Here is a 27,844-nt window from a genome sequence, read left to right on the forward strand (position 1 = left end):
TTGACCAAAACTTAAATATGACCTGCTAAGTAAGGATTACAGGCATTTTTATGCTGCCTTTCTGATGACTCTCAAAAAAATTATCTGATTTTCCATCACCTTCTGCCCCCTCAAAGAAACTGAAACAAAAGCCACCCCGGAACCTTCTTGTTTTATTTTTTTGGTGTTTTTTTGGAGTGAAGCAAAGTTTGTGATATTGAAAATTTGGATTATATATGACCTCAAAGTCATGGATATTTTGCAGTTGACCTATGAGTAACTGGTGTATTCTTATGTGTCTTTTTTGATAGGCAAATGTTGCAATTGTGCAATACTAAGTCCATTTGTATAGTCTACCTAAATCACAATTCTAAGTTCCAGGACACATATCATAGAATCATAGAATAGTAGGGATTGGAAGGGACCTTTAGAGATCATCTAGCCTAACCCCCATGCAGAAGCAGGTTCATCTAGATCAAGTCACATGGACATGTCCATGTCTGTATGGAGCAATCTCATTTATACTTTTTGTCTTTAAAATGTGTACATTTTGTCTTTAAAAATATTATGTATATTGTGTGTTTTTATGACTGTATTTTTGCTTTATTTTATTAGGAAACTTCAAGTAACAGTGGTCCACCTTCCCCTCCTGTTCCAGATCATTTGCAGTCTGTGCCAAGAAGCAATCTGTCCGCTGTCAGTATTAATACCGTGTCTCAGCCACGGGTACAAAATACCAAGTTTGTTAGAGTACCGAGGGCTCCACGAGCAGTGATCACAGTAAGGAAATATCAGTGCTTTCTGTTAATAAGATGGACTTGAAGTTGTCCTTAGTCAAGTGAACAACAGGCTTAAACATTTCTAGTGATACACTACAGAACGGTGAAGCTTCCATTAAACATTGAAATTATTGGTAACTTGGAAAATCCACATGCTCTTGTAGAAAGAATTTGATGCTGAAATAAGAATTTATCACTTAAGACACCATCAAAACACACCAATGCTCATATGAACTGAAAGAGAATCTAAATAAAGTTCGATTAGTTTATTTTCCAGATGAGCACAGACTAATTAAGGGTGCTGTTCAACTGTAGCTGAGCCAATTTAGTCACTGTTGCTGAAAAAGAGGTGGTCTTGCTCTTTCTCCTGTTTCTGGCCAAGTGCTGTCTCCCTTCTTTTAAGCGGGGGTCTGGATCATCAGTCCAGTGTCTTTATTTGTTTAATGTGCTTAACTGGTCAGGAAACTAACCTTCTGGGGAAGTTAAATTTTTTCCGGTGAACAGTGTGTGAGCATCAGAATTAGCACAAAAGTGGCAGACGGCATGTCTGTGAGTGCCTGTGGAAGACAGCAATGAGTATTCTCTTCAGGCAGGAGACTTTGTTGCGTTAGCTCAAGGCATGTTCTGTAGCTGGCCCTTCATTTGAGTGGACATAGGAGGTGTGTGCAGCTAGCATTTGATTTGTGATGTCTACAGTCTCCTTGCATTGTTGGAACTATGTTATAAAAATCCATGTTAATAATCCATTCTATTTATTGTAGTGAACCTTCCATAGTGGATAGCTTATGACTATTTTAGCAACACATCTTACAAAGCTTGATTATTGTTTTTGTAGCTCTTTACAGGTTTTCTAATGAATAGTAGGATTGAGCCCATACCTTTGTGTTTTCTGTCAGTGCATGACATCCCTAGTAAAATAATTTCTTTGCTAAATTTGGAGGAATATATAGTATCTTTAAGAAAACTGTACTGCTATCAAATCTTGCTGTAGGTAGGCAACAGCTTTCTTGCTCAGACTCTATAATTGCTATAATGAAAAAAACTCCTTAATATGGTAGTTATCTGAATGTTCCTTTTTTGGTCATTCTAAGGCTGACTTTCCTTGCTGTAGGAAAATTGAGCTCTTAAGCTTAAAGCAGGTTTGGATGGTTGTGTTGGGTTTTTTTGTCTGTGCCCATCTTCACGGACTTTAAATTCTAGATATAACTAGAATAATTGTTTGATTTGGGCATGTTAATATCTTTCATATAATTATTTCATGTTCAATTACTCTTTTAAATGTTCTTCTGTTTAAATACTAAACTGTTTCAGGGAAAAAACCTTCAATTACCACACATTCTGTTGTCCTGAGACTTAAATTACTGCTTTTGCATAAATTAAGAACATGTTAGTAGGGAGTTGTTGGTTTAAGAAATAATTATTATCTCTTACCAGCTGTGCTGTTGAAAAACATTATGTACATGTTAACCTGCAAATAAAATTCATTGCCTGTTGTGAAATGATGGTTAGCTTAAAGCTGGCAGATCAATACTTTGTATTTGAATTGGCTAGCTTGGCTACTGTCTTTTTTTAAAAAAGTGATTATATAAACAAAGCACTTTGCATTTGTTTTATCATTTTAAAATATCTTGGGATATAGGATATTTATATATAAAGTAGGTGTGTATTTTAAAGAACTTATAGCCAAATAGTGTTCACAAGAGACTATTCACAAGGTATCTTCTGTCCTTTGTGAAAACAATTTGATGTGAAGAATGCTTATGATTTTTTAAAGTTTTCTGGTATTTTTTATTTCCTAGTTCAGTCCAAAAAAAGTGAACTCATGAGAATTCAATTTTGAGCTTCATTTAAGTTGTTGGCTTATATCTAGAAGTTTTAAAGAATCACAAATATATATAGAAAATGCAAGTTTTTCAGGTTTTTGAAATCTAATTTCATAGTTTTGGAGAGACTTGGTAGCTTTTGAATATTTGAGTATGCTGAATGATATTTCAGAAGAGGCTTTAAATTTACAAATCTTGATATATCTTCTGTGGAGTTGAGGACCTCTGCAAAAGAGCCTACTGATAGCGGTTTACTTTTTCAGAGACATCTTGTAACCTATTTTCAAAATAGTCATGGACACTCAGGGCGTCTGTTCACTCCAGACTGGAAATTTGTTTTAGAACATTATGGAGAGATGCTGTATTACAGCTGAGGCTGTGCTTGCCCAACAGTAGAAGCTTGTCTTACGTCAGCATGATGGTGGTCACTTGATGCCACTTCTCTCAGAGCTAAATATTTTACTGACTTTGACTATCCCTACTCTCAGCTTTTCCCTAGAAAAAAAAATGGCAAAGACAGAGAAAGTTTACCCTAAACAACTGTTCCTAAAGCAGCATGGCAGCTTTGGTCTTGTTGTACCAAGAGGCTGTGATAGGTAGTGAATGTATTGGGCATCTGAAGTTGAGAGGGGTAGAGTGCTTTGCCTGGTTAATTTAGGTTTCTGTGGAGCTACCACCAGAGCATATTTGTGAGGGGAGAACTATATTCTTGCACCAATATAAACTGAAATTTCACCTTTCTGTGCTATGGTGATGCAGAAATGATGCACAGTAATACATTCAGAAGTAGTATATATGATCCTTATTTTAAGAAGAGTGCAGAAAGACACCATTAAAAAAAACGTGTAATTTGATTATTTTTTTCACTTCAAAAGTCAGGGGTTTGTTTTTTCATGTGGTAGGTGCTTAAAAAAAAACACTTAAAGCTTTGAAATGGTCCTGTCCTGAGGTAAAGGTTAACTATTTAACTGTAATTATCCAGACCTACACTGAGAGATGGAAAGAGCAGTCCTGAAAATGGGATTTGTTTGTTTTCAAGCTGTAACTGCAGGGCATTTGAGGTCAATGTAAACTGTCTGTTTGTTTCTGCATCTTTCTTTGTGCTGGAATTGGCAGTCATCTGATCTTCAGTGAGCTGATTCAGTTAGGGATGTTGGCAAAAAGTGATTAATCTTGTTTCATTTGTTCTTTATGTACTGTTGGTGTTCTGCCTGAGCAGCTTGCTGTAAGGTCAGCTAAGTATAACTATGGAATAAGAGGCATCATAACTTTGTTGCAGAAAGATGAGGGAATTCTGCTATGTCTGCTACAGCATTTGTCATGACTTTTGATTGGTTGTTACCTCTCAGTCAAATAAAATGGCAGATTATGTCTGTAATTGATGGAAATAATTTAGGAAATATAGGAGTCAAATGTTTGAGATTCGTATGCTGTGACCATGGAGATGTAAATATGGTGCAGGTACTTGAACGGGTTGAAAATGTTGGAGTACCTTTCATGTTACAATATCAAGAACGGTTACAGGATCTCTATCTTGTAGTGGAGATCCACAAATGCTTAGGGGTTTTTTTTGTCTTCTAGTAAGTATGTGCTCAGTTTTGTCTGTCTCTCCGTTTTTCTTCTTGCTATTAAAAAAATATTCTTTTCCTCCCACAGCTTCCAAAACACAAGTCTGTTGTGGTTACATTAAATGACTCAGATGATAGCGAGTCTGATGGAGAGCCGTGTAACTCAACTAGCAGTGTGTTTGGAGGACTAGAATCTATGATAAAAGAAGCAAGGAGAAATGTTGAGGTAAACACTATCAGCATTTAATAGGTTTATTTTGTAGTGATTTTGCCTTGTGTATCAAATTTTAACTTTAGAATTTGGTCAAGAAATATTGGATTCTACGAGAAACAAGCAAGAGTGAGTATGTTAGTGCTGTCTGGACCATTACATTGCAATTTGTATTTCACAAACTGATTAAAAGGAGTTTTTTTGTTTGAGATGACATCTTGAAGATTGAATTTTAGTTTTAAAAAACCTATGCATCTTTTAATTACTAACAAAAAAAAAGTGGTTCAAATGTTCTTATTATCCTTGAACAGCTTTAAGTTTGTGCTGAGATGCTACTTAAAAATAGGAGTTAATAGCTGGTTTTTAAACTATTGTGATTAGTATTGACTTTAACCTTGTTATAACAGGCTTCAAAAATCAAAGCCCCTCCAAAATCGGAAAAAGAAAATGATCCAATGAGAACTCCAGAGGCTCTACCAGAAGATAAGAAGATAGAATACAGACTTTTAAAGGAAGAGATTGCCAGGTACAACTGAATTTGTTATTGTAAAATGGATATTCTTTGTAGTCCTTTAGTGGTTTATTTTTGTGAGTAGAACGGGAAATCTGGGTTTGAAAACCTTGTCATTACCTTCAGAGTTTTTTTCCCTACTCAGTTTTTATTGTGATAAGCAACTTTGGAGTCTGCAGAAGGTCCTTGGATTCAAACTGACTTACAGTAGTTGATTGCAGTTCTCTTGAAAAGTTCTTTTAATTTGAAATCTTGTCCTGATACTTATTTTTAAGATTTAAAAACTGTTGATAGTACACATTGAAATGAACGTTGAAACTACTGAATATCTTTGCTTTTAACATCTGTTTTAGTCGTGAGAAGCAACGCTTAATTAAGTCTGACCCACTGAGAAACAATTTGTCCCCCGCGAGTTCTGATGGTGAAATAGATGGAATTGGGAGAATAGCAGTAGTGACAAAGCAAGTCACAGAAGCAGAAGCAAAGCTTAAGAAAAACAGGTATGTGTTTCACTGTCATAAGTCCTACCTTGTTTGCTTACCAGGATGAAGTTAGTATATTTTTCTGAATGTGTAGCATTTAAAGCATAGCAAACAATCAGATTTTTGTTGCCTTTATCCAGTCTTGAATCCTATTGCTGTACAAAAGGATTGTGTTGTAGTGCTGGTGTGGTGTTTGGTAACTATTAAGTATGATTTGTCATGCTAACTGGTTTCAGCTGTGTTTATGTTGAGTAACTAGGATATCACTCTGAAATATTAAAAAATGAGCATGCTTTTCACTACTTGGTACACTTTGAGGGTAGCATGTTTCAATTGGATATGCCAGATCTATATAAATAATCGTTTCTCTAGAATTGGTTTGAAGCTTTTTTTGTGTGCCTTTTCTATTAGAATGCTGCTTCTGTGTTTCTCTTCCCTTCTTCTAAGTTTCTGTGGAAAATAAGTGTTTTGTATTTTTGGTTTCTGTTGCCAGTTCATTATATCTGTGTGGTTTTCGTAAACAAACTGGTTGGTGGTCAAACATCAACTGAAGGATGTTCTTCCCTCCTCCCTTTATTCACACACTTGTATCTAAGTTTTTAACTTACTTCCTTTCATACATAGTTTTCTGTATTTAATTACTTTGCTATTGTGCTATAATATTACGTCTACAGTCCACTAATGTGTGTATATGTCCTAAGAAAGAATAAGGGAGTTATTAATAGAAAGCAAGAGTATATATTTTAGATGTCTTAATGTTAAAAGTATTGAGGATACATCACTTTGTACAGGGTAGGGCAAGGTAACAATGTTTACATCTGCTTTATACTGACATGCTGAACTTGGGATACTGAAATCTGCTGTATGTACTACCAGTATTTATTGTCTCATGTATATTTAGACTGTCTGGAGAAACCGAGAATGTTGTTTGGTAAGTGAAAGAGCCAGGTTCTTGAATAACTGGGGTTTGGAGAATCAGTGGTAGTTCTGAGAAACTTCACTTTGGAAAACATTTTGTTACATGACTTTTCTACTTTTAGACTTCTGTTGATGAAGGATGAATCTGTCTTGAAACATTTGTTGCAACAAGAGGCCAAGAAGAGAGAGAATGTTCGAATTGCTGAAAATAAAATTAACAAGTTGGCTGAACAGCTACAAGCAACAGAGAAGATTCTGAATGCTAATAAAATGTTTCTCAAGAAGCTTCAGGAACAAGTAACTTCAATTTTGAAATGTTTCTATTTCCTAGAACCAGAAATCTTTAAATGGGACAACTGATTTTTGAAGGCAGTAGGCTTTCCTTGAATGAATCATTAATTCCCCTGTGTTTTCTTATATTTTATTATGTGGTCTTATCTGAAAACTTGCATCTTACCATAGTACATCTTATTTTCCTTTTTTCAGATTCACAAAGTTCAACAACGAGTTACAGTAAAAAAAGCTCTGGCTTTAAAATATGGGGAAGAACTCGCTCGAGCTAAAGCACTAGCAAGTAAGGAAATTGGGAAACGAAAACTGGAGCAAGATCATCTTGCAGTAAGTCTGTTGCATGCTTTTAAACCATGTTGTACTTGAAAAGCTGTAGCAATTTTGATTAGGAAACTTAGTTCAAATAGGATTTTGGGAAAACAGGAAAATATTTCAAAAGCACTGTAGGAGTCTTTCTGTTGGTTTCTCATGTTTTTGAGAATTCAACAGAAAAAGCATTAATCATTTAAAAAATAAAACTGTTCAAAGGCTACATTTCTGTGCCAGGGGAATGTCATTAATAAATAGTAAGAGGAGTGATCTGCCTATGAAGGAAGGAAATACTTTACTGTCTGTAGACATCAATGATTCTGTTAAAAATATCTAGCAAAATAATTTTTGAAAACTTTTGTCCTTGTCTCCCCTTATCCTTTGCCTTTTTTCATTCTTATTTTGTAGTTCACCATTTAAATGTGGCCAGAGGTTCCCTATACCTGTAAATCTGCCAGTTGAATTGTGGTAGAGTCTTTTGTGGTGTTTTTTTTTTTTTTTTTTTTTTTTACCTTTTCCCCCCTGCTGTTTGTTGAAATTTTCTGGCAATAGTTCAAAATGTTTTTATAAACTCTGAGTTAAAATCTCTCCTGTGTTTCATTTACCTGCTGTCAATAGATTAGTAAATATGAAAATGAAATAAAAGGATTCTTTTCTTTTCAGCCAAGAAAAATGATGAAACTGGAGAACTCACCTGCATCAAGTCCAAAAAAGCATTCAGCAGAGTTGATTGCACTGGAGAAGAAAAGACTGCAGCAACTAGAGTATGAATATGCTCTAAAGATTCAGAAATTGAAAGAGGCTCGCGCACTTCAAACCAAGGAACAATTAAATATTGCACCTCATACAGAAGAGGAATCTGAATTCACGTTACCTCAGCCATCACTTCATGATCTTACACAGGATAAATTGTCTTTGGACAGTGAAGAAAACTACTTTGATGATGAAGTTATGTCTAATTCAAACCGAGAACGAAGGAGATCTTTCAGAGAATCTAATTCTTTCACTAAACCAAATCTTAAGCACATGGACACTCCAAAACAAGAAACTATAAACAAACTTTCTAAAAAGGCATCAGAGGAGCCAGAGCTGTTCCTTGGGTTGAATGTTGATGAACTGAAAAAACTTCATGCTAAAGCTGACAGCTTGAAAGAGCTGCTAGTGAAAAGTACTGCCTTTATAGTACCTAAGGAAGATCTGTTATGTGGTCAGGTAAGTTTTTAAAATGAAAGATGAAGATTGTCTATGTTGAGTGGTATTGCAATTGCTGCATATCTCTTTGTTTCCTAGGAAATTTCAGTGGATATGGATGTTGTTACATCACAAAACAAACAAACTGAAGGGAAACCATTTCCATTTGGACCGTACCATAGTCCTCTTCTAGTATTTAAATCCTACAGGTATGAAAAGTGTAGCAGCTCTTGTGACTTGTGTGTATATGTCTTGTTCAAATATTCTTCACTGCCTTGATACGTAGGCATGCACAGAAAGGCAAGTTGCAGTGAGAAACTTGACTATCCTAAAACAATTTTGTCTAATTTAGGGGAACTAATTATTTTAGTCACCTTTTCTGGTATGCAGAAGTCTCTTGTTTTCCTGTGTTATACTGCATTTGCATTATATTGTGTACTGTTCACTGCAACTGAATGTTGGAAAAAATAATAGTTAAGCATTTGAAAATAGGATTTTAAAATGCAATGTGAAGCAATCTAAAATCCAGGAAAAAGGCAACAGAAGTGTATCTCAATTATGCCATCTTTAAACTTGGCTAGGATTTACATTGTTTGGATGGGTATTGAGCCCATTACCTATTTTTGGATTCCTGCTCAGTGGAAAGAGACATGAACACAGTGATTCATCTTGACTTAAAGCAGGCACCTGCAAGTGTTACCAATTTGACACGTGTCTTCTGACCGAAGAGGTCTTAGTTCCTAAGCATTACATTTTGGAAAGTAAAAGTCAGAAATTTATACTTGAGCAGTTGAATTCTACCATGTGCTTCAGTTTTTTTTTTAATTTCTGTACCGTTTGAGCAGCAAGAGTTGGAGAGCGCTATCATTACAGGAGCATTCATTTTAACTTCTTGTAGTTTATGACTTCAATTACTTAGAGGGAAATCCCCAAATTATCAGTGAAAATTCAGATTAAGATTTAAAACAAGCATTACTCTGCTCAGCTCAGGCTGGGTTTTGTTTGTTTACACATTCTAAAATCTGATGTGGATTTTATGCTGTTTTTTTCATAATAATCTTTCACAAATCTCTTTAGTATTTTGTTTCACATTGATCTTACACTGACTAGAGCATGAGTGCAATTTTTCTAGAACTAAATTTAAATTCATTTTGTGTGGTTTGCCTTACTGTGCTTCCAGGATTTTGTATGAATGAATTTATTTCTGCACTGAAGGGAGAAGAGACTGCTAGAACATAACCTGTGTAGATTGAGAAGTACTGTTTTGTTCCTTCCTCTCACTGTTTTTCACCTTCCTCTTAACTCAGAGGTCAGCAATGCTTTTAGGTAGTTGTAGGGTTCTGGAAGTAATGTGATAGAGCTGAAAAAAAAAAAGATTACTTTTTTGAGTGGTTTATTTAGTGAAACTGGTGTCTTGTACATTTTGTCACAATAATCCACCGTTTCATTTTAGATTTAGTCCGTATTTTCGAACCAAGGAGAAACTGTACCTCAGTTCAGTAACGTACAGCAATATGATTGAGCCAAAACAGTCTTTCTGCCGTTTTGATTTAACAGGCACTTGTAATGATGATGACTGCCAGTGGTAAGTTCTTTTTAATTTTGTTCACTCAAACCTCTCTTCTAGGTGACTCTGAAAAGCCAGAATAGGCATGTTTTTTATTTCTTTAAAAGTCTGGATTTACAATCCTATGCACAAGTTCTTGAAAAGAAGGTTACTTTTAATACCTTATTGCAGATGCTTTATTAGCAGGATAAAACTTTCATTTAAGCCACAGAGAGAAGAGGCCCTTTAGATGTGAATTTAGAAAAGCAGTCCGGATGGACTCTGTTAGTATTTCACCTTTTGGTTGCCTTGCAGTTCTACTGGGACCTCTTGCTTTATAGTTTCACCATATGTTCAGACCATCATGGAACTTCAAGTAGTAGTTGATACTGCGAAGCACGCTAGAGACATATCATGCTCCTGACCAAAATAAGGCCTGTGCTAAATATGTGGTTATGTAGAAAAAAAATACTATTGTAGTAGCAGAATTCTAGTTTTCTGGGAAAAGATTAGCTTCTTTTGAAGCCTAGTGTGTATTCAAGATGGTTTGTTAAATGATACTGCACAGTATATTTTAAAAAGTTGATACAAGGACAAATGAATATTAATTGGTCAAGAATACACTTAATTTGGAAAAATTTAATAGGAGTAGCTTTTGGCCTTTTTCCCTGTTTCAGTCTCAGACAACTTTTTGCATCAGCTTTTAGCTGTTGCCATCAAACAGTTTGAATCTTTTAAATATGAAGTGATAGTTATTTCTTGCAACTACCTTGTTTGAATTTGCATGTGTTAACAGTTGTGTTACTATGTATAATGTAGACTAGGTTTGAGTTACTGATGCAGGCGTAAGTTTAGAGAAGACCCAGACATATTTAACAGGAATTTCAAAGCAGACTGTAGTGTTTCCTGTGGTTAGAACTTTTTATGCCTCACCTTAGCATGTACTAAACCCAGCTCTTTAATTACAAGCCCTACTAAATTGTTACTGTGATTACATATAAATTACTTATTTGTTTCTTTTAGGCAGCACATGAAAGATTGCACCCTTAGTCGTAAACAGCTGTTTCAGGATATTCTGTCCTACAATTTAGAACTGATTGGCTGTTCGGACAAAAGCACTGATGAGGAAATCGGCACTGCTACAGGTTTTTAAGAGTCTTTTGTTAAATTTTGAATGCAAAAACTCTTTTGAATGAAATTACTTTCATTGAAGGGCCTGGGTGTAAGGACTTAGGTGTAAAAAGGACTTATTGTGCTAAAATGTTGTTTACTTATAATACAAATACTCGTTTCAGAAAAATACGTTGAAAAACTTTTTGGTATAAACAGAGACCGTATGTCAGTGGATCAGATGGCTGTTCTTTTGGCCAGCAATGTCAATGAGAGTAAAAGTCACAGTAAGTAACTTTGTAGATTAAATACGATATAAACATTCTTTAATTGCCTTAAGTACCTTGATAATTTTTTTGCTTAGTGAATTTATCTTTGTATTATAAACTGTTTATGGTAAAGGCAGCAGAGTTTGTTTTAAAGCAATAATGTAATAGTTCTGGAGTCTGATTTGGGAAAGTGATTGATGTGCTTGAGCACAGTCAATTTTAAGTAAGTGTTGAAACTTAAATACTTGCACTGCACTCGCAGGCTGTTTTTATCTAAGATCTTTGGCAAATATGTTTTAGTCTTGAATGCAGAAAAGAATTTCTACTGCTATGCTTGTTTACAGCACCTCCTTTTACAACATGGAAGGATAAAAGGAAATGGAGACCGAAGTACTGGAGAAAACCTCTATTAGATAGTAGCAGCAGTGAAGAGGAGCAATTCGTTGCACCTATTAAATATGGTAATCTGAATGTGTGGCGTTCATTAAAAAGTAGTACTGGGGGAAAATACCTACCAACCTCTTCCCAACACCTGATTTTTAGAGTGGCTCTTGAGAAAACCACTGCTTTTAATACCTTCCTTGACTTTGTGTTTCCTGCATGAAAACTTTATTTAGCATACATTTTAGGGTAGTTTGACCAGAATATGTTGTATTTAAGGGAAAAAAAACCCAAGTGACTGGAAGTAAAGGTGAAATTTCTACTTGCCAATTCTTAAAAGGAATGTAAAGAACTATGTTTCAGCTTTGCCCATAGGCCATTAGGATTCCAGAAAAAAATCTTTTTTCCTTGCAGATCTGTAAGTAGTATATCAGTTACATTTGTAGAGAGTTAGTGTTTGGTACTGAGGCCAGGATTTTAAAAAAACTGTTGTTAAACAGCATTTGAGACTTGGAAGCTTGCTAGATTGTCAGTAACCTGACAGTATTCCACACTTGACTCATGCATGTGGGAGCTTTAGGATTTGTAAAAAGGGCTTTTAGACTCAGAATTGAGAAATTTTTTTTCACATGTTTGTTTCCTAGTGCTGCCTAATGAACTGCCTTAATTAGTGTCTGTCAAAGCAGCCTGTTATTGCAGTTCCTTGCCTCTGCATTTGCAATATAACCAAGTTTCTAGACTACACAGTTTGAAGTTTTAAAGGATGCTGAAATAGCCATTGACCAGAGCAAAATATGATTATAGCTGTAATACATAAATGCCATCCTTTGTATGAGTTGTGATAGCACAGGTAATTTCTGTTTTGAAAAGAAACAAATTTTATTTTAATTTGCAGCCCATCCCACAGAGCATAAAAAAAGAATTCCAGCCCTTGATGCCGTGGTGACTCCAGATGATGTCCGGTATTTTACAAGCGAGACTGATGACATTTCCAACTTGGAAGCAAGTGTCCAAGAAAACCCCTGTGATGTTCAGCTTTGGATTAAACTTGCATACAAATACTTGAATCAAAATGAAGGGTAAGTGCTGCTTTTTACATCTGATGTTGTGCTTTACCCATGCTGCTGTGATAATTTCCTTTCTGATGTTAACTTTCTACAACAAGACTACAAATACCTTGTTACTTAAAAGCAAGTTACAAGTAGATTAGATTTCCTACTGTATGTGGTGTAGTATGTGAGTAATAAATTTCACTTGTTTATCTTTCAGTAGGTTCTGATTCAGAATGGAAGCTGATGTAAAGTAGTGTGAGAAAAGTAACTGTGTTTGAAAAGTGCACAACCTAATGCATTACCAAGATTACAGTGGAATGTTGTATTTCCAGTGATAAAGTAGTGGACCAATAAACTCAAATCAGTTTTTCCTCTACAGAGTGAGCGACTGGAATAATGTTTGAAATGACTTTCACCAGAAAACTTTCTTATTAAAACAGTTTTGCTATATGGTTTATCCTGGTAGAAATGGTTCAGTTGAGCACTCAGTTTCTTATTTTGTAGTGTTTTAACTTCTAGATTTCCAACTTTCTCTAGTTTCTGTTCCTTTAAATTGTTTTGCAAGGTACCTTTTCTTGACAATCAGATAATTTCAGTAGGAATTCTGTCATCATTGCTTCATTCTGGAGATTGACTTTGATTTTTAATAGTGAACTGGAAAGACCAATACTCAAAAAAAAAAAATTACCAGAGGTGTCAGGGTCAGAACACACCTAAATATAATCATATGTGGAAAAAAGACCAAGAAAAGGAGGGAGAAAACCTACTGGAAGACATTACCTCCTCTTCTTAAAATACTTTCCTCCACTCCCATGCCTCAGTACTCATAGTACACAGTTGGTAGTGCTCGTAGAAGGGGTTGAGAAGGCTTCAGACTTGTACGTTGTTGACTGTATTCGTTTTGTTTCGGGACGTGTTTTTTCTCTCGAATATCTATGCAAAATAATTTCTAAAGATGTTTTCAGAATAATTGTGACCTCAGAAGCTTTCTGTGGGTTTATGGAAGCTTGTTTATGAATTAAAGCTCAATTCTGTGGTTTGCAATACACTCAATTATTTGAGCTAACCTTGTATTGCTTTGCTGATATTATCTCATGATAGTTACAGGAAAATCTTACTGGAATTGGCACTCTTCCTAGAACACTTATTTTTCCATGCACTGTGATAATTCCACCTAATAATAAACTTTGAAGGATGAAAACTTACTGAAACTTTGAAACTGTTATAGTAAAGGACAGCACATGTTTAAAAAGTCTGTGTGTCACTTTGTAATTATAAGCATCCATTTGCTTATTTGATATTGTGTAAGTCAATACTAACACAGTTGGTGTGTACTTCAATCTTTTTTTAAATCAATTTTTACAGCTCATCTTCTGAGTGTTTAGATTCTACTTTAAATGTTTTGGCTCGAGCCCTTGAGAACAACAAAGAAAATCCTGAAATTTGGTGTCATTACCTCAGACTGTTTTCCAAAAGAGGAACCAAGGAAGAGATACAAGAAATGTGTGAAACAGCAGTGGAATATGCTCCCTCTTACCAAATCTGGTGGACAGTAAGTGGGGGTGAAAAAACCCAAATATGAGATGTTTGTCTAAGTGTTACTTTAAGAAACCCAGTATGTATGATAGGGAAAGTGTGGAACAAAACATACTAGATTTTTGAAAACTCAAAAGTTGCTCAGAAAATGAAGCAATTAAAAATTCTGTTTGCAGGATATTTGTAGAAATCACGACTTTTCCTCAGGTAACATTTAAAATCAAAATGTTACATTTCTTTGTGAGGTGATCTTGCAAAATTTAACTTTGTCTGCTTGATCTTTGATACTTAAACAGTACTTCTTGAAGTTTAATATGAAAATTTGACTTGAGGGAGGAAAATAGGGCTCATAAGGTGGTGGAAGACATTATCCTTTTGTGATTCATGTGATTTTTAAACTTTAACTTACAACCATTTGCTAGGATTCTGACTTATGAATGTGATTTGTTTCTCTCTAGTTTTTGAATTTGGAGAATTCCTTTGATGGAAAAGACTGTGTTTGTGGGAGGATGCTACAGTTCCTAATGGAAGTGACGGGGGGAGAAGAAAATGCAAATCTTGTGTCCTTTCAGCTGCTGGAGACTCTCCTCTACAGGGTTCACTTAAGTGTCTTTACAGGAAGACATCAGAATGCTCTTGTTCTGCTGCAGGTAACTTCCAGGTTACCACCCTTGTTGTCTTCATGCCTTGCTGATGCATGTGGCTCTGATAGTGTCACCTTTAGAAGACCTGTTTCTTCCTTTATTTGCCAGGAGAAATTCTCCTAGAGAGTTCTGGTTTGAGATATGATATCATTTGTAAAACTAGGCTGTATCTTTGGGATTTGTTACCTATTTTCATTTGCTCATGTAGCAAATAGCCTGGACCACTGTATCTCAAAATAATTCCCAGGGAATTGCTTTACTACTTGGTTTCTGATAAGCCATAGAACTTTTATGCACTGAGGGCCCTGTGAGTAGTGTATTGCCTCAGGTACATTGCTACAGAAATTATGAAACTAGTAGTTCTTGAGAAAAAACATAGTATGATATCTAACAGCATTGCTGTGCTCCAAAACTGGGAGACTTAAATCAGACTTTATTAATTCCATGAACTCCAAAGTCATTCAGTTACCTCAGGCTTTTATGGTGACTGTAGAAATAATTAAGTCGCTGTATACTGCTCCTTAGACAATAGAAATGGTGGATGAAGGTAAAATCGAGTGCTGCCATCGAGGGGCAGTGGGAGCTGCTGGAGTTTCAGGTGCCATTTTTTTTATTCCTACCGGCAGGTGGCACCTGTTGCCTGCAACACCCTGAAGCATTGCTAAGGTTCTAATGCTTCCCTCTGGCTCCAGTTTAAATAGAGAAGTGCCGGGCTGTGTTGACTTCCTCCAAAAGGTGTCCGAAACACTTAATATTCATCGGAAATGCATAGTTGAAAAGAATGTCTCAGGGAGAGATGATGTAACTGTATTTAAGAGAAGATAGTTTCTAAGTAAAGGCTACTTCAGAGTAGGTAGCAGTGGGTTTCTGTGAAAGCTTGAAAGACATTTTCTGAAATAAATATTTTTAAGGGTGATTAAGTGAAATGTTCTTGAAACTTCAGTTTCCATCTATTACTGGACAAGCATCCTGCTGAATTTTCTTTACACTTGCCAGTACTTTCATTCCCTTGAAAGTGCATTCTTTGATTGCACTGCATTTATTCATTAAAAAATGTTGGCACATGACTAGCCATGAGTTTCTGTTCTGTTTTAGGAGGAATTGTGTTTAGACTTTGTCTAATTGCATGCTCTAATGATTTTATTTGGGATCTGCCAACTGAATTGACCTATTCTAGTTTTCCATGTGACTGGTAGGAAAATCTGAAGCAGTATTCTTGTTCTCAGTAATGTTTCCAGCACATTTTTTTAAGCAGTATGTCTAGAAATAGTGGTGCTTCCAGTAGACTTGGATAGCTGTAACTTAGTAGCTGTATAACTAGAATTCAATTAAAAAAAACCTCACAACACAACAGAAAATGACCAACAAACAAGACCAAACCCCAAACCACAGAGCCCAGTAGTATGTAGCAAGCTGAATCCAACTTGTAGATGAGTTGTCTCTGGAGCTAATGTATTATTTCTGTGCAACTGGAAATAATTGTCCACGAATTAAGCAGAAGAATGGAACGCATGTTAGGAGATGCTTGTTTTCACACTCTATCTCTTCTCACTTTTCAAAATAACAAGTCTTTTGCAGTTTTTCCTAAATCTGTTACTAGAAATTGTGTGTGTGATTGGAATAGTTTCAGATTCATGTCAGCCAAATGTGATCGTGATTGATGTAAAGAACCTAGTTCCTGTCTTTTCTCTTCTTGTTCTTAACTCTTAAAGAGATTATGGCTGAAATATATTTCTTTTAACCTTTCCAGAAAGCTTTAAAATCATCAGATGAGAAGATGGTATCGGAACGCCTCACGGTGGGTGACCGCTGCCTGGCGTGGCTGGCCTATGTACACCTGCTGGAGTTCGGTGCCCTCCCATGCCAGCTCTATGATCCCGCCAATGTCGGCCCCTCAAGGATCATGAGCAAAGAGCCCTTTCTCATACCATGGCAAACAGTTCATGATGTGAAGACCAATCCTGATACACTGCTAGCTATGTTTGAAGGTAAGGTCAAGGAGGTGAACTACTTAACATGTTGCTTGCTCACTTGTTGATCAAGAAATGTTATCCAACTTTTGGAACGTCATAGAATCACAGAGTGGTAGGGGTTGGAAGGGACCTCTTAGAGGTCACCTAGTCCAACCCACCTGCTCAAGCAGGTCCACCTAGATCAGGTCACTCAGAAATGTATCTAGGTGGGTTTTGAAAACCTCCAGAGAAGGAGACTCTGCACACTCCCTAGGTAGCCTGTGCCAGGGCTCCCTCACCTTCACAGCAAAGTATTTTTTTTCCTTAAGTGGAATTTTTTGTTTCAGCTTTTGTCCATTGCCCCTAGTCCTATCACTGGACACTACAGAAAAAAAAATGTCCTCTTCCTATAGCAGCTTTTAGCAGTTGTACTGGAAGTCCTGGAATGTAGTTTAAAATATACTGATACACTGCTAGCTGGGATGTGACTGTAAATTTTCATTGGTAGGATGTTTCCTATTTTCTAAATGAAAGAGGAATGAAAATTCTGAAAGACTTTTTATCTTTGTGCTGTGCTGATAAGTATTAAGAAAAGTTTTTCAGAGGTGGTCGTCTTCCTTTTTTTAATGATTTGCAAAAGCAGCACTTTCAGTATTATCTTTCCACGCTTACATATTTTCATTATGTTAAATAAGACTTTTTATTATCTTAAGGCTTGAAGTAACTTTGACATTGCTTGAGGTCTGAAGGCTTGGTTTTATGCTTTTGTTTTGAAGATGCAGTCAAAACATGTACTGATGAAAGCCTGGAGGCTGACAAAAGAATAGCTACCTGCTTTCCTCTCTACAGAAACATGATAGCTCTGATGAAACTTCTTGAAAGGTAAGTTGTTTCAAGACGTTTTTCATTGGAGTACTCAACTCTGCTCTTTTGAAAACTTATCTTTACTTTTCCTTTAGGTGGGAGTCTGCTGCAGAACTTTGTAGGTCTTTATTGGAGCTCAGCCCTAACAACTGTCAGCTCTTGGAGAGTTTAGCTACCTTGTATTTGCAGATGAAGCAGAGTGACAATGCCTACAAAGTGTGGATTGAAGCTTTTGAGAAGAATCCTCAGAATGCAGAAATTTTTTATCGGTTGTGTAAATTCCTTGTCTCACAGGTAATACTCCACACCAAAGCTCATTTTGTGGGTCTGCTAGCTTTAGAGTTTGTGTGTTATTTCAAACACTTAGGAAAAAAAATATTATGAAGATTAATCAATAATATCTGGTACTTCTTTATATAGATGGCAAAAATAGAATTGGCAAGATTAATGACATGATTCAAGATAATCAAAGGATTTACGCAAAATGATGAATTTGTAGTTTGTGTTGTTCTAGTCTGGTGTGAATATCCTTAAGTAAGAGACATTAACAATAAACTCTGTAATATGTGTTCAGCTGTTCTGCTACCTACTGACTGACTCCCTTAATTCTTGAGAGAATGGAGACAATGGAGCATTGCAGAAATAGACACGCAGCTTCTATCTGTTGTGCTTAAATTGGTCTTGTTGCTTTCAGGTTGATATCTCATTTAATTTTTTTTTTTTTTAAATAAACTCCCAAAACAGGAAAGAGCAAGCAGTATTCCTCCACTGTTGCAAGATTTTGTGGCAGCTTTCTTTGAGAATACATGCCAACAGCATGGTCCCATGGATCTCTTAAGGTACATTTAGAGTATCTTTTTCTGTTTGAATTTTGTTAGTACTGACATTTTCTTGAAAAATTCTAGATTGTCTTATTTTTTACCTCATCTGGTTTTAGCTTGGCATATTTTGCTAAGACTTGAGTGATTTATGATTTGGTAGTTTATAAGGTTTATACTTCCTGTGCGTGTACACTAAATTGCAAAACCACAAGCATTTAAAGATGAAGCAGCCAGCAAGTTTAACATTTGCATTTGGGAAATGAAAATCAATTGTATGTATGCCAAAGCTGGTTTTTTTTTTCCTGCCCTGTCCTGCGCCCTGCATGCCCCCCCCCCGCTAAAGCTTGGAGCCTAAAACTATGTACCTAAAATACTATATTTAAGCACTTGCAAAGGACGTTAATCCAGAGGTCTAATATACTGATAGTGAGCAGATCATTATTGCTGAAAAGATAGAGGTTCATCACTAGCCTACTGATTGTCCACTTGAATTTTAGCAAATCATTGAGAGACTTACTACAGTTTTGTAATATGCAAGTTCCCCATAGTCAAAAGCCTCTGAAGGCCTTCAGAAGATTTGTACAAAAGCTTATGCAGATGAGGCTTTGAAATGTTATCTCCAAGTTAGGTGTTAGATTTTTATTCCTGTTTACATTTGTTTAGTTAAGTTTAGCTGACTGTATGTAGGTGTTTTTACCTTACTTGATGTATTTTGTGGGGAGGGAGAAGTCTGAGACAGAAAGCAATACTTAATTTTTTTTAGATAATGGAGTAAATTATTTATTTTAACTACTTCTGTTTTTCCTTGTTATGCTTTCTGTAAACTTTTTTGTGGATAAACTAAACTCAGGAACAGTGCATCTTCTTTTAATATGTCCCATGAACTGAATTTCGAAACTAAAGTTCGAACTACATCCAGGAAGGACTTTTCGTGTTGGGGGATATTCTCATTTACTACTACTTTTTTCTCTTGTAGATATCTCTTGAATTTTCCAATGCCAATTGAATTTACATCACCTCTCTATAAAGAGCATCTTACAGATGAAGTTGTAAACCAGCAAATCCCATATCTGTGGCAAATCTACTGGTGAGACTCTAAAGTATTTCTGGGAAACAGCTATTAGGTTTGAATGAACTGCATTTTCAAAAGCAGAACTTTCATTATTTGTCTAAGAGTATATTACTTTGAATTCTCTCAATAAATGATTTGTCAGTCCTTAGAGGACCTAGCTGTCTGCTGCACAAGAGACAGTTTTATATAGCTGTGAATTGCACATCTACTTATTCTCCACTTGAGAAATATTTCAGAAATCCTGTCCTATGAGAACATTATTCATCGCAAGTTATTTTAAAATATATTTTAAGATTGCTACTGATATTAGTGTTCTTTCGTGCTTTCAGTTGTCTCACTTTCATTTTGCAATAGTTTTTCCTCTCTGTTTAACTTAGTTTAGCCTGGCCTCCTCACCTTGCTTGACCTGGTGTTTCAGCTGTTCATCTATCAACCTCTCAGTAGCAAAGTGACCTTTTCCTCTCCAAGAGTTGCAAAGGTCTCTGTCTTCTGCCATTCCTTTTGATAGCAGCTATGTCCAGGATTGGCAAGCAGTGAAGTATTGGCCATCTCTATGTTATGCCAGTATAACTGTGGTTACTGAGATGGTGACTTGGGATGTTCAACAACTGTACTAATTCGTGGTTTGGGTTTGTCCATTTTCACAAGTAGCTATTTGGCTTTTCAGATGAGTAAAGAGACAAAGACGATAATGCTTCAGATACTGAGTGAGGACTCTTCAGAATTCCTTCAGCACTGTGGCTTGTAGTTTTTAATTGGCAACTTATAAATAAGTAAAATCTGTGGCTTTCTAGAAAATGATTTAGATTATTCTAATTTTTTTTATATTGTCTGCTAATACCAATCAAAATATTTTTTTAGAAGATACTTAGCTCTTTGCCACTTCAGTTTTAGATCTGGTACTTGCTCAATAGAAACGTAGACACTTGAGGTCACTGTTCAGTCATTAGGGACCTTAAGTTTTGATCCACTTTTATTTTGGCACCTGCCTCTACAAGGTAGATTGGTGCTCTTGAACTATGCGCCTAAATTACGTTCAAAGTTAATAATCGTTTCCAGGGCTGAGTTTTGCTACAGAAAGACCTATGTGTGTTTAGGCCTGTGTATCTATCTTTTCATTGTTTAGGTACAAAGGACAAAATACATACATTTGTTTTTACCAAGTGAAAATAATCAGACTGAGATCAGCAAAGCCTCAAAACTCAAGAAACTACTTTTTACTTGGAGAGATCATTATGCATATGTACACCTATATGTGTGCACAAACGTATGCACGCCCTTTTCTAGAAAGAGTAGCAAATTGGAGTCCTTGGAGGAAGCAGGAGTATAATCAGCCGCTCTGATTATTTGACCCGAGTCAGGAGGATTCTGTAGCAAGGCAGCAATATCAACCCTATCTTATTTTGTAGTTCTGTAGTCTTCCTCTTCATGATGGTGTATTTTCCTCTTACGACTTACTGAAAGTCTTAACCTTTTTTTCACTATTACCTTACACTCTGAAGTAAGGATTGTCCTCTGAATCTTGGTCAAAAAATATGTATTTCTGTCTTTGGGATACTGGACATTAGGAACAAAATTAATGGTTTTTGACTATTCTTGCAATTTTTTTTTCCCCCTCATGTGGTCAGCATATTTCTAGCCCAGATCCCCAGTAGTATTTGGTTCAGAACACTAATTTTCCTGAAATAGTCTAATACCGTTTCTCAAGTGGCTTTAATCCAACTTGGAAATAAATTGTTCAGGAGCTTTCCAAACAGAAACTCAAGACTTTTCTCCGTTAGGTAGCAGTCAGAGCATCCCTATTAAAAGAATGAGTAAAGGGTACTTAACAAGAATAGATGACAGTTCATAATATATAATTTGTATCCGAGTTGCCTTTTAAACTACATGTTTTCAGTATTATTACCTGCACTTATGACTTGCTGACTGATAAATTTAGTCCATAATGCTAAAGTGAAACCACTGTTCTTTCTTGCATCTCAGAATGGGAAGTTCTTCATTGTTTCTCACTTTTATTATGTGACAACATGCATTGTTTATGATGTTCAACACTTTCTAACTTTAAATATAACCAGTTTGTGCCAGTCTCTTCATGCGAGTGTTGGTGAAGCACTGGATGCTTATGAAGCAGCTCTGGGAGCAGTGATGCAGCAGGAAACTGTTCAGAACATCTGGCTGGAGTAAGTTCTTAAGGGAAGAAGGTTAATTAATCTCAGAACTATGAAGTGAAGGCTGCCAGAACCATTTATCTTTCTTTTTTTTTTTCTTCCAGTTACCTTGTTTTTATCAATAGCAAAGTTGTTGGATCCAACAACAAAGTTCAAGAATTCAAGCTTTTTACTGACCTAGTGAACAGATGTCTGGTTACAGTTCCTACACGATATCCAATTCCTTTTAGTACTGCTGATTATTGGACCAATTATGAGTTTCATAATAAGGTAAAAATGCATCTGTGGACAGTTTTAATTAAACAGAGACCAATGACCTTTTAGCAGGTACCTGTAATTGTTCAAATACAGCACCGATAGTATATGAACACTGAGAGCTAGGAATCAGTAGAAGAAGAAACAAGTATCTGAGGAGAGTACTGTTCTGAGAAGACTATCTAGCAGTGACTTTTTGAATAAAGGGTAAGCTAAAGAGAAACTTTTATTATGGCATGCTTTAGTACTGTGAGTACAGCTGTTAATGGCAAACTGTTCTTTCCTGGAGAAACAAGAAAATGTTTAAGGGAGAGAGGAGATGGCTGAGCAGGAGGGATCTGCAAAACTGTTGCACTGGCAGATGGAAACAGTGTTTAAGCTGTCAGTTTTGATCATAGAAATTACAGTAGTTGAGAAACAGAAGAAATAAAGTAGAAATAAAACCAAATTAGAGCACTTAGACAGAATAAAGCTTATAGAAATCCTAGGTCTTATTTTGCTGACATCCAGTGGGTTTCTCTTTGCTTGCTGAATGCTGGCTAGAAGGTATGAAATGTGTGGTACTAGCAACTTGACACTAACTTTTTATTGGACTACTTCATTTCTGTACCCTTGAGGGATAAGGTTTGTAGGTGGTAAATCACTGTAGTCATAATGTTGGTAGTTTTGTCATTCCAGTATTCTTTGCAAAATTAGAAGCTATAAAGTGGATTAATGTATATAATCCAAATTCTACAGGTTATTCTTTTTTATTTGAGCTGCATTCCAAAATCTCAACATTCCAAAACCTTGGAACGGTTTTGTTCTACCATGCCTGCTAATCCTGGACTTGCACTGAGGTATGAAAAATACTTGTAATCAAGACAAACAGCTAGTTACTGTTTTTTTTGTGCAAGACATGCATGATTAGCTTTCTACTATAAAAGTAAAACTCTTCCTCTGTTATTGCATGTTGCTTGGGGCATGTTGTGCCTTCTGATGTAATTTCAGTCTTTCTTGTATTTGACAGGGTTCTGTTCTGTCTACAGAGAAATTATTCAGGAATTAACTCTGCACTTTACATGAGTACAATAGTCAAAATTGCAAATGTGTAGAGAAGTGTCATGTATCTTAAAATCTGGTTATTTAGTAATCTATTAAAACTAAAGTTCCAGCACAGAACAAAAATAACTACACCAGTGTATAACAGTGCCGACTTAAGGCTTATCTTGACATTTGTTTAGCATAGATGAACCACTCTTAATTCTGAAAAAAACATCTTAATGGAAACAAAACCAGTTAATGTGAGCATCACACTGATTCTTACGTGAACAGTGTTTCAAAAAGTCCTCTTCCAAGATTAGAGAGTCCGAGTTTTGGCACATTCAGCTGCAGCAAACTCAAACGAACGTTCAATTGAATAGTTTTCAGAAAAGTCCCCAAACACTTACTGTTCGTCATCAACAGTGACTCTAAAGAATTCAAAGCAAGATGTGAAATAAATGTGTGTGGTTGGGGCTGTGAGGGGAATGTGACACACTGCCTTTGGCACATGAAGCTGCAGGGCTGCGTGTTAAACCAAGTTGCGATTGCGACTCGTTGGAACTTGCAGCTGTTGATATTATTGATACTACATGAACTGGGTGAGCAGAACTGGCTGAACAGTATCTCCCAACCACACAACTGTAAAACTAATTGCTCTCCTTTTAAATATAGTTACCTTATGCATGCTAAAAATGGATCTTGTAATGGGCCAAGATCATATTTTCTCTTTGATTTCATCCTTAGTTATTCTCTGAAGGCATATCTTGACCCCTTTGGGGTTTTTTGTTGTTGTTCTGAGAAGACATTCAGTCAATGTTGTATGTAGTGGCTTGGGGTGATTTTTTTTCCTACTTTGAATTCCTGTCTCAGGTTAGGTGTAATATATTTTGTGTAATGTGTTTATCTTTGGATTGCTTTTCTGTCCTGGCGATTAGAGCAGTGTTCCTTTCTCATGAATGCCTTTTACAGACTACTGCTGCGATACTGGGAAGAGAGCAATGTTCAAATTCTGAAACTGCAAGCCAAGATGTTTACATATAATATCCCAACATGCCTGGCCATCTGGAAAATGTAATGCAACAGTCATACATCTGTTTTCATAGATATTGCTTTTGTTTGTAAGGTTTACATCACAAAGGTAAATCTGAAACGTTCTACCAATTGGGCTTTTACTGGAAGTCTCTTTGTCATTCACTTATTATTTAAACAGTAACTGTGTGTTACAACAGACAGAGTTACTGACACTTCTTTAAAATAACAGCTGGAATTTCCCTCTAGGGGAAACTTACGTGAGTGGATATTATGCAGATAAATTTGAATGATGTATTTACAAGTTGCTTTTTTAATTCAATTAATGACTTCTGTCTCCCCCTCTCTACCCTCCCCTTTATATATCACAATAGCAGTAATCTTCATTATCCAGTGATGCTGAACTGATCTTTTTCTTCAGTGTTTATTCATAATGGGGAACCACTGAAATGTCTTGCTCATGTAAGGTTGTTTTTAAAAAATGGCTATTTGTTTGTTTTCACTGTAGATTAACATCATTGGATATTAGTTTCTTCCCAAGGAATCTGTAATTCCGTTCCACAATCAGTATTCTGCCACTAATGGCTTTTAAAATGATTCAAGAATAAATATATTTTTATATATTTCTTTTCCTCAGAGCCATTGCTGCCGAATGCTTTCTAATGGGACAAAGAGAAGTAAGTCGACACAGCTTACTAAAATGAGTATAAAATTCTTTAAAACTCTTCATCCCTCTGCTTTATCCAAAGCAATGCTCATCTTATAAACTGAAGATTTCTAGGTAGTTGAAATACTCTTACGCATAAACATGGGAGCGTTTGCCTCAACTGTGAGAAATATCTTTGGCAATCAAGGTAGAATGGGTTGTATCATGAGCCCTTGTGCATACTGTGGGTGTGTATCTTTCTTTGATGATTTTTTTTTTTAACCTGGAGGAGATTGCTAGCACTTAGAAGTGTAGTATGGGGAAGGAAGGATTGTTGTGCTGGGAGATGTTAGTGACTGTCTTTGCAAGTAGTTGGTAGAGTGGGTTTGCCAAGTCAGTGTATGCAGAGTTTGAGTAGTTCCTGACCTCATCAAAGACACCAGTTATTTTTCTCAAAAAATAACAAGTTTTCATGTTGGTGCCTTTGGTGGGGAAGATTTTTATCACTCTATATACAAGATGTTTTTGGCACAGCAACTGGGTCACTTTTCAGTTCAAACAGAGTGGATCTCTGTGGTATTGTTGCTGTCACCTTCAAAATATTCTTCTGCCTGTGGAAAGGTGCTCTGTATTAAAGGGATAATGAGTCACTGGGTTTCAGACTCACCACTTGTGGTGTTCTTGAGCTACTTCTCTGCTGTATCTTGTTTAGTGCCATTCTTGTGGTGGCTGACTCTGACCGTCCTTCTTTTCTGTTAGTAGTCTTTTGAAAGAGTATTAAAAGCTTTAACTGATCCGTAATGGATAGTGTGGCTATTGTTAGGCTCACATATGAAATATTTTCTGTCCCTTTTTACTGTCTACTAGAATGTTTAAAAAGAACACCCCTAAGCAGACAGTTGTTTGGTTTGTAAGATCAAATAGTTCAAAGTCAGGAGATATCAAAGGCATGGTGCCTATTCAACCTTAATTCTGTCTCCGTGTTGATGGTTTGGTGTAATCTGTAATTAGTCACAGATCCCTGCTTCAGTCATTGTATTAGATGGACTATGTTTTGAGGCAATGCCTGTAGTGAGACTGGTGACTCACTTTAGGTTAGAAAGTCAGAAAAATAAATTTCAAATTAATCAAAAAAGAGGATCCTTAAAGAAAGTTAATCCTTTACAATGAAGGCATATGTAAAATATTGTAGCTGGATTACACCCAGAAGAAGTCTTGTACTTTTCTTGTGCAGCCACCTGACTAACCGTATGGTGTGGAGTAAAATCACCGCAGTAGGTACACACACGGCAGTTGGGTTTTTTGTGGGGGGTGCTTAGTAGGATGTAGTAAGCACTTAGAGCTGTTCATGCAAATCGGTGACTGTTCCAGATAGCTGGATTTTCTTCGAAGCAAGTAGGATATTGTTTGAAAATTGTTGTGATTCAGATTCTGGATTTCCTGTTCCTGGAGAACCTGTCACTCCTTCAGAGATCATGTAAAGGTTTGCTAAAAGAAGATAAAAGTGGATATGAGTATTTAAAATGCCAACAAATACCTCCTCTAATAACACTCTGATTAAAGTTGGTACTTTTAATAGCTGAAGGGAGACTTGAGTAAATACTTGCATTAAATATTTTGATCCTCTCTTTCTTTTGAGAGAGTTGCAAAGATGTGTATTGTTTGTTGAAGCACAGATAGATACTGAAGGAAAAAGACCTATGAAACAGTTATTATCATTGCAGGATTGGGATGGTATTGCAATAAATAGGACCTTGAGGCTATATATTGAGTGGTGAAAGAGAAATGTTCAGTAAGCTGCTTCATTCCCTGAGTGTGTTCCATCCTGTGCAATGAATGAGGCAAGAATCTTGTGAAGAGAAATAGAATATCCTCACATAATTAATCCTGTGCCTACAAGAGTCAGAATTAAGGTCAGACAAAATTTTGCCTTTGCTTTTAGGAGCAATGTAATGCTTGACTTTGGAACTCTTTTTTACAAACAGAGTTTAAACCTCATTGCGAGAGATTTTTGTGCTTCAAATCACTGATTCTGAGTGCACAAAATTGTGCTGACTTTTAATGCTTGCTTTTATTTTACAGGTCCATCATTTATATCAGAGAGCCCTTCAGAAGTTACCTCTATGTGCAACACTGTGGAAAGATGTAATGTTTTCTCCTTATGATTCAGTTTGAGGTTTAAGATAAATTTTCTGCATATCCCATATCCATAGATGTGGTGATGCTCAAGCTTTGGCTAAATCTTATATCTGCTTCCCCATCTCTTACAGCAACTCTTGTTTGAAGCATCAGGAGGAGGTAAAACTGATAACCTGAGAAAACTAGTTTCCAAGTGCCAAGAGGTTGGAGTCAGCCTAGATGAGCTTTTAAATTTAAACACTTACAAAACAGAAAGCAAGAATCACTGAACGCTGGGTACGGTCAGCCATAAGTCCCATATAATGCCAAAATCAGTTGAATGATTCTTCAGGCAGATCCGTGCCTAAGATCTGTCTAAGGCAGATGAGTATTGCTGAGCATATCAAGTCTCCAATCTGCTTTCCTTGAACCTGGAAACAATTACCGTGACCCTCCTCTGGAAAAATGAACTCCCTGTTGGCCTTGCTTCTGGGCCCTGCCAGATTCTCATAACGTCGTCTACGTAAGTATGGTTAATCAAAGTGACAGACATTGTTTTTTTTACGTTTTCTTTTTATTTTCTGTTTTCTTTGTTTTGCTGTTCCTGATTCACTTGACACTCTCACTGATGCCTGAGAGATCTGTGTTTGGGATTAATTTACTGGGCTGTGTTTACAGTAAAAAGCAAGTAGTCCATTTTGGGTTTTTTCCTTTTTTAAACCTTTTTTGAGACTTTTTCATTACAGGATTTAAAACAAAAGCAGCCGCTCTTAAGGAAAGTGTAACTGCCGTGGCCACAAGTATGCTTCTTGCACTTGAAGGCTCTAAGAGGGTTGCTTACTGCCCTTTTCTGCATTGGACTCACGGCAGAGACTATTAAACTTGAAGATTAAAGAAACTATTGCAAATGCCAGTGCATCAGAACCTAAGAGTGGTCAATTATGTGCAATTTTTTGTAAAGAAATTTTAATTTATAATAAAGTTTAACACTTTAAAGAAAGTTAACATCGATCTGTTTTGTATTGCTACCACCCTGTAGTGTTACAGGTGTTTTTACAGAGATATTTTTAATACAAACTGACCTTCTAAATAAGATGCGTGTCTTCTGTTACTTTGATCAAAAGGTGGGCGAATGGGACTGAGCTCCCTGTTGTGGGTGTAGGATAACTGCATCTCAGTGGGTTTTTCCCTCCTCTTGCCTCTGGTACACAAGTGTTTGTCCCATAAGAACTATTCCTGTCAATAGTACCACTTCAGTGATGGAAAGTACCTTTTCTGCTTTGTCCTTTCCACCTT

The 27,844-nt window shown here is 36.3% G+C and overlaps 1 protein-coding gene across 4 annotated transcripts in view; it reads left to right on the forward strand.

Annotated features, from left to right (window-relative positions):
- The window catches only part of ZFC3H1 (zinc finger C3H1-type containing), a 39,620-nt gene extending 12,072 nt beyond the window's left edge, over positions 1 to 27,548 (forward strand). For 2 of the 4 annotated variants that reach the window (XM_062016290.1, XM_062016300.1), the window contains exons 9-35: positions 595 to 759; positions 4,238 to 4,375; positions 4,768 to 4,886; positions 5,225 to 5,371; positions 6,394 to 6,568; positions 6,758 to 6,889; positions 7,535 to 8,083; positions 8,162 to 8,271; positions 9,516 to 9,647; positions 10,632 to 10,753; positions 10,904 to 11,005; positions 11,332 to 11,448; positions 12,264 to 12,447; positions 13,786 to 13,972; positions 14,415 to 14,606; positions 16,351 to 16,588; positions 17,329 to 17,434; positions 17,512 to 17,710; positions 18,161 to 18,255; positions 19,214 to 19,324; positions 21,385 to 21,489; positions 21,582 to 21,747; positions 22,471 to 22,571; positions 23,725 to 23,826; positions 24,422 to 24,461; positions 26,513 to 26,575; positions 26,701 to 27,548. In XM_062016290.1, the coding sequence (XP_061872274.1) occupies positions 595 to 759; positions 4,238 to 4,375; positions 4,768 to 4,886; positions 5,225 to 5,371; positions 6,394 to 6,568; positions 6,758 to 6,889; positions 7,535 to 8,083; positions 8,162 to 8,271; positions 9,516 to 9,647; positions 10,632 to 10,753; positions 10,904 to 11,005; positions 11,332 to 11,448; positions 12,264 to 12,447; positions 13,786 to 13,972; positions 14,415 to 14,606; positions 16,351 to 16,588; positions 17,329 to 17,434; positions 17,512 to 17,710; positions 18,161 to 18,255; positions 19,214 to 19,324; positions 21,385 to 21,489; positions 21,582 to 21,747; positions 22,471 to 22,571; positions 23,725 to 23,826; positions 24,422 to 24,461; positions 26,513 to 26,575; positions 26,701 to 26,838 (4,035 nt within the window). In that variant the 3' untranslated portion in view covers positions 26,839 to 27,548. The other 2 variants (XM_062016309.1, XM_062016319.1) reach the window with 2 other exon arrangements.
- The last annotated feature ends 296 nt before the right edge of the window (positions 27,549 to 27,844 follow it).

Source organism: Colius striatus, chromosome 1 (assembly GCF_028858725.1).
Source record: "Colius striatus isolate bColStr4 chromosome 1, bColStr4.1.hap1, whole genome shotgun sequence".
Lineage (NCBI taxonomy): Eukaryota > Metazoa > Chordata > Aves > Coliiformes > Coliidae > Colius > Colius striatus.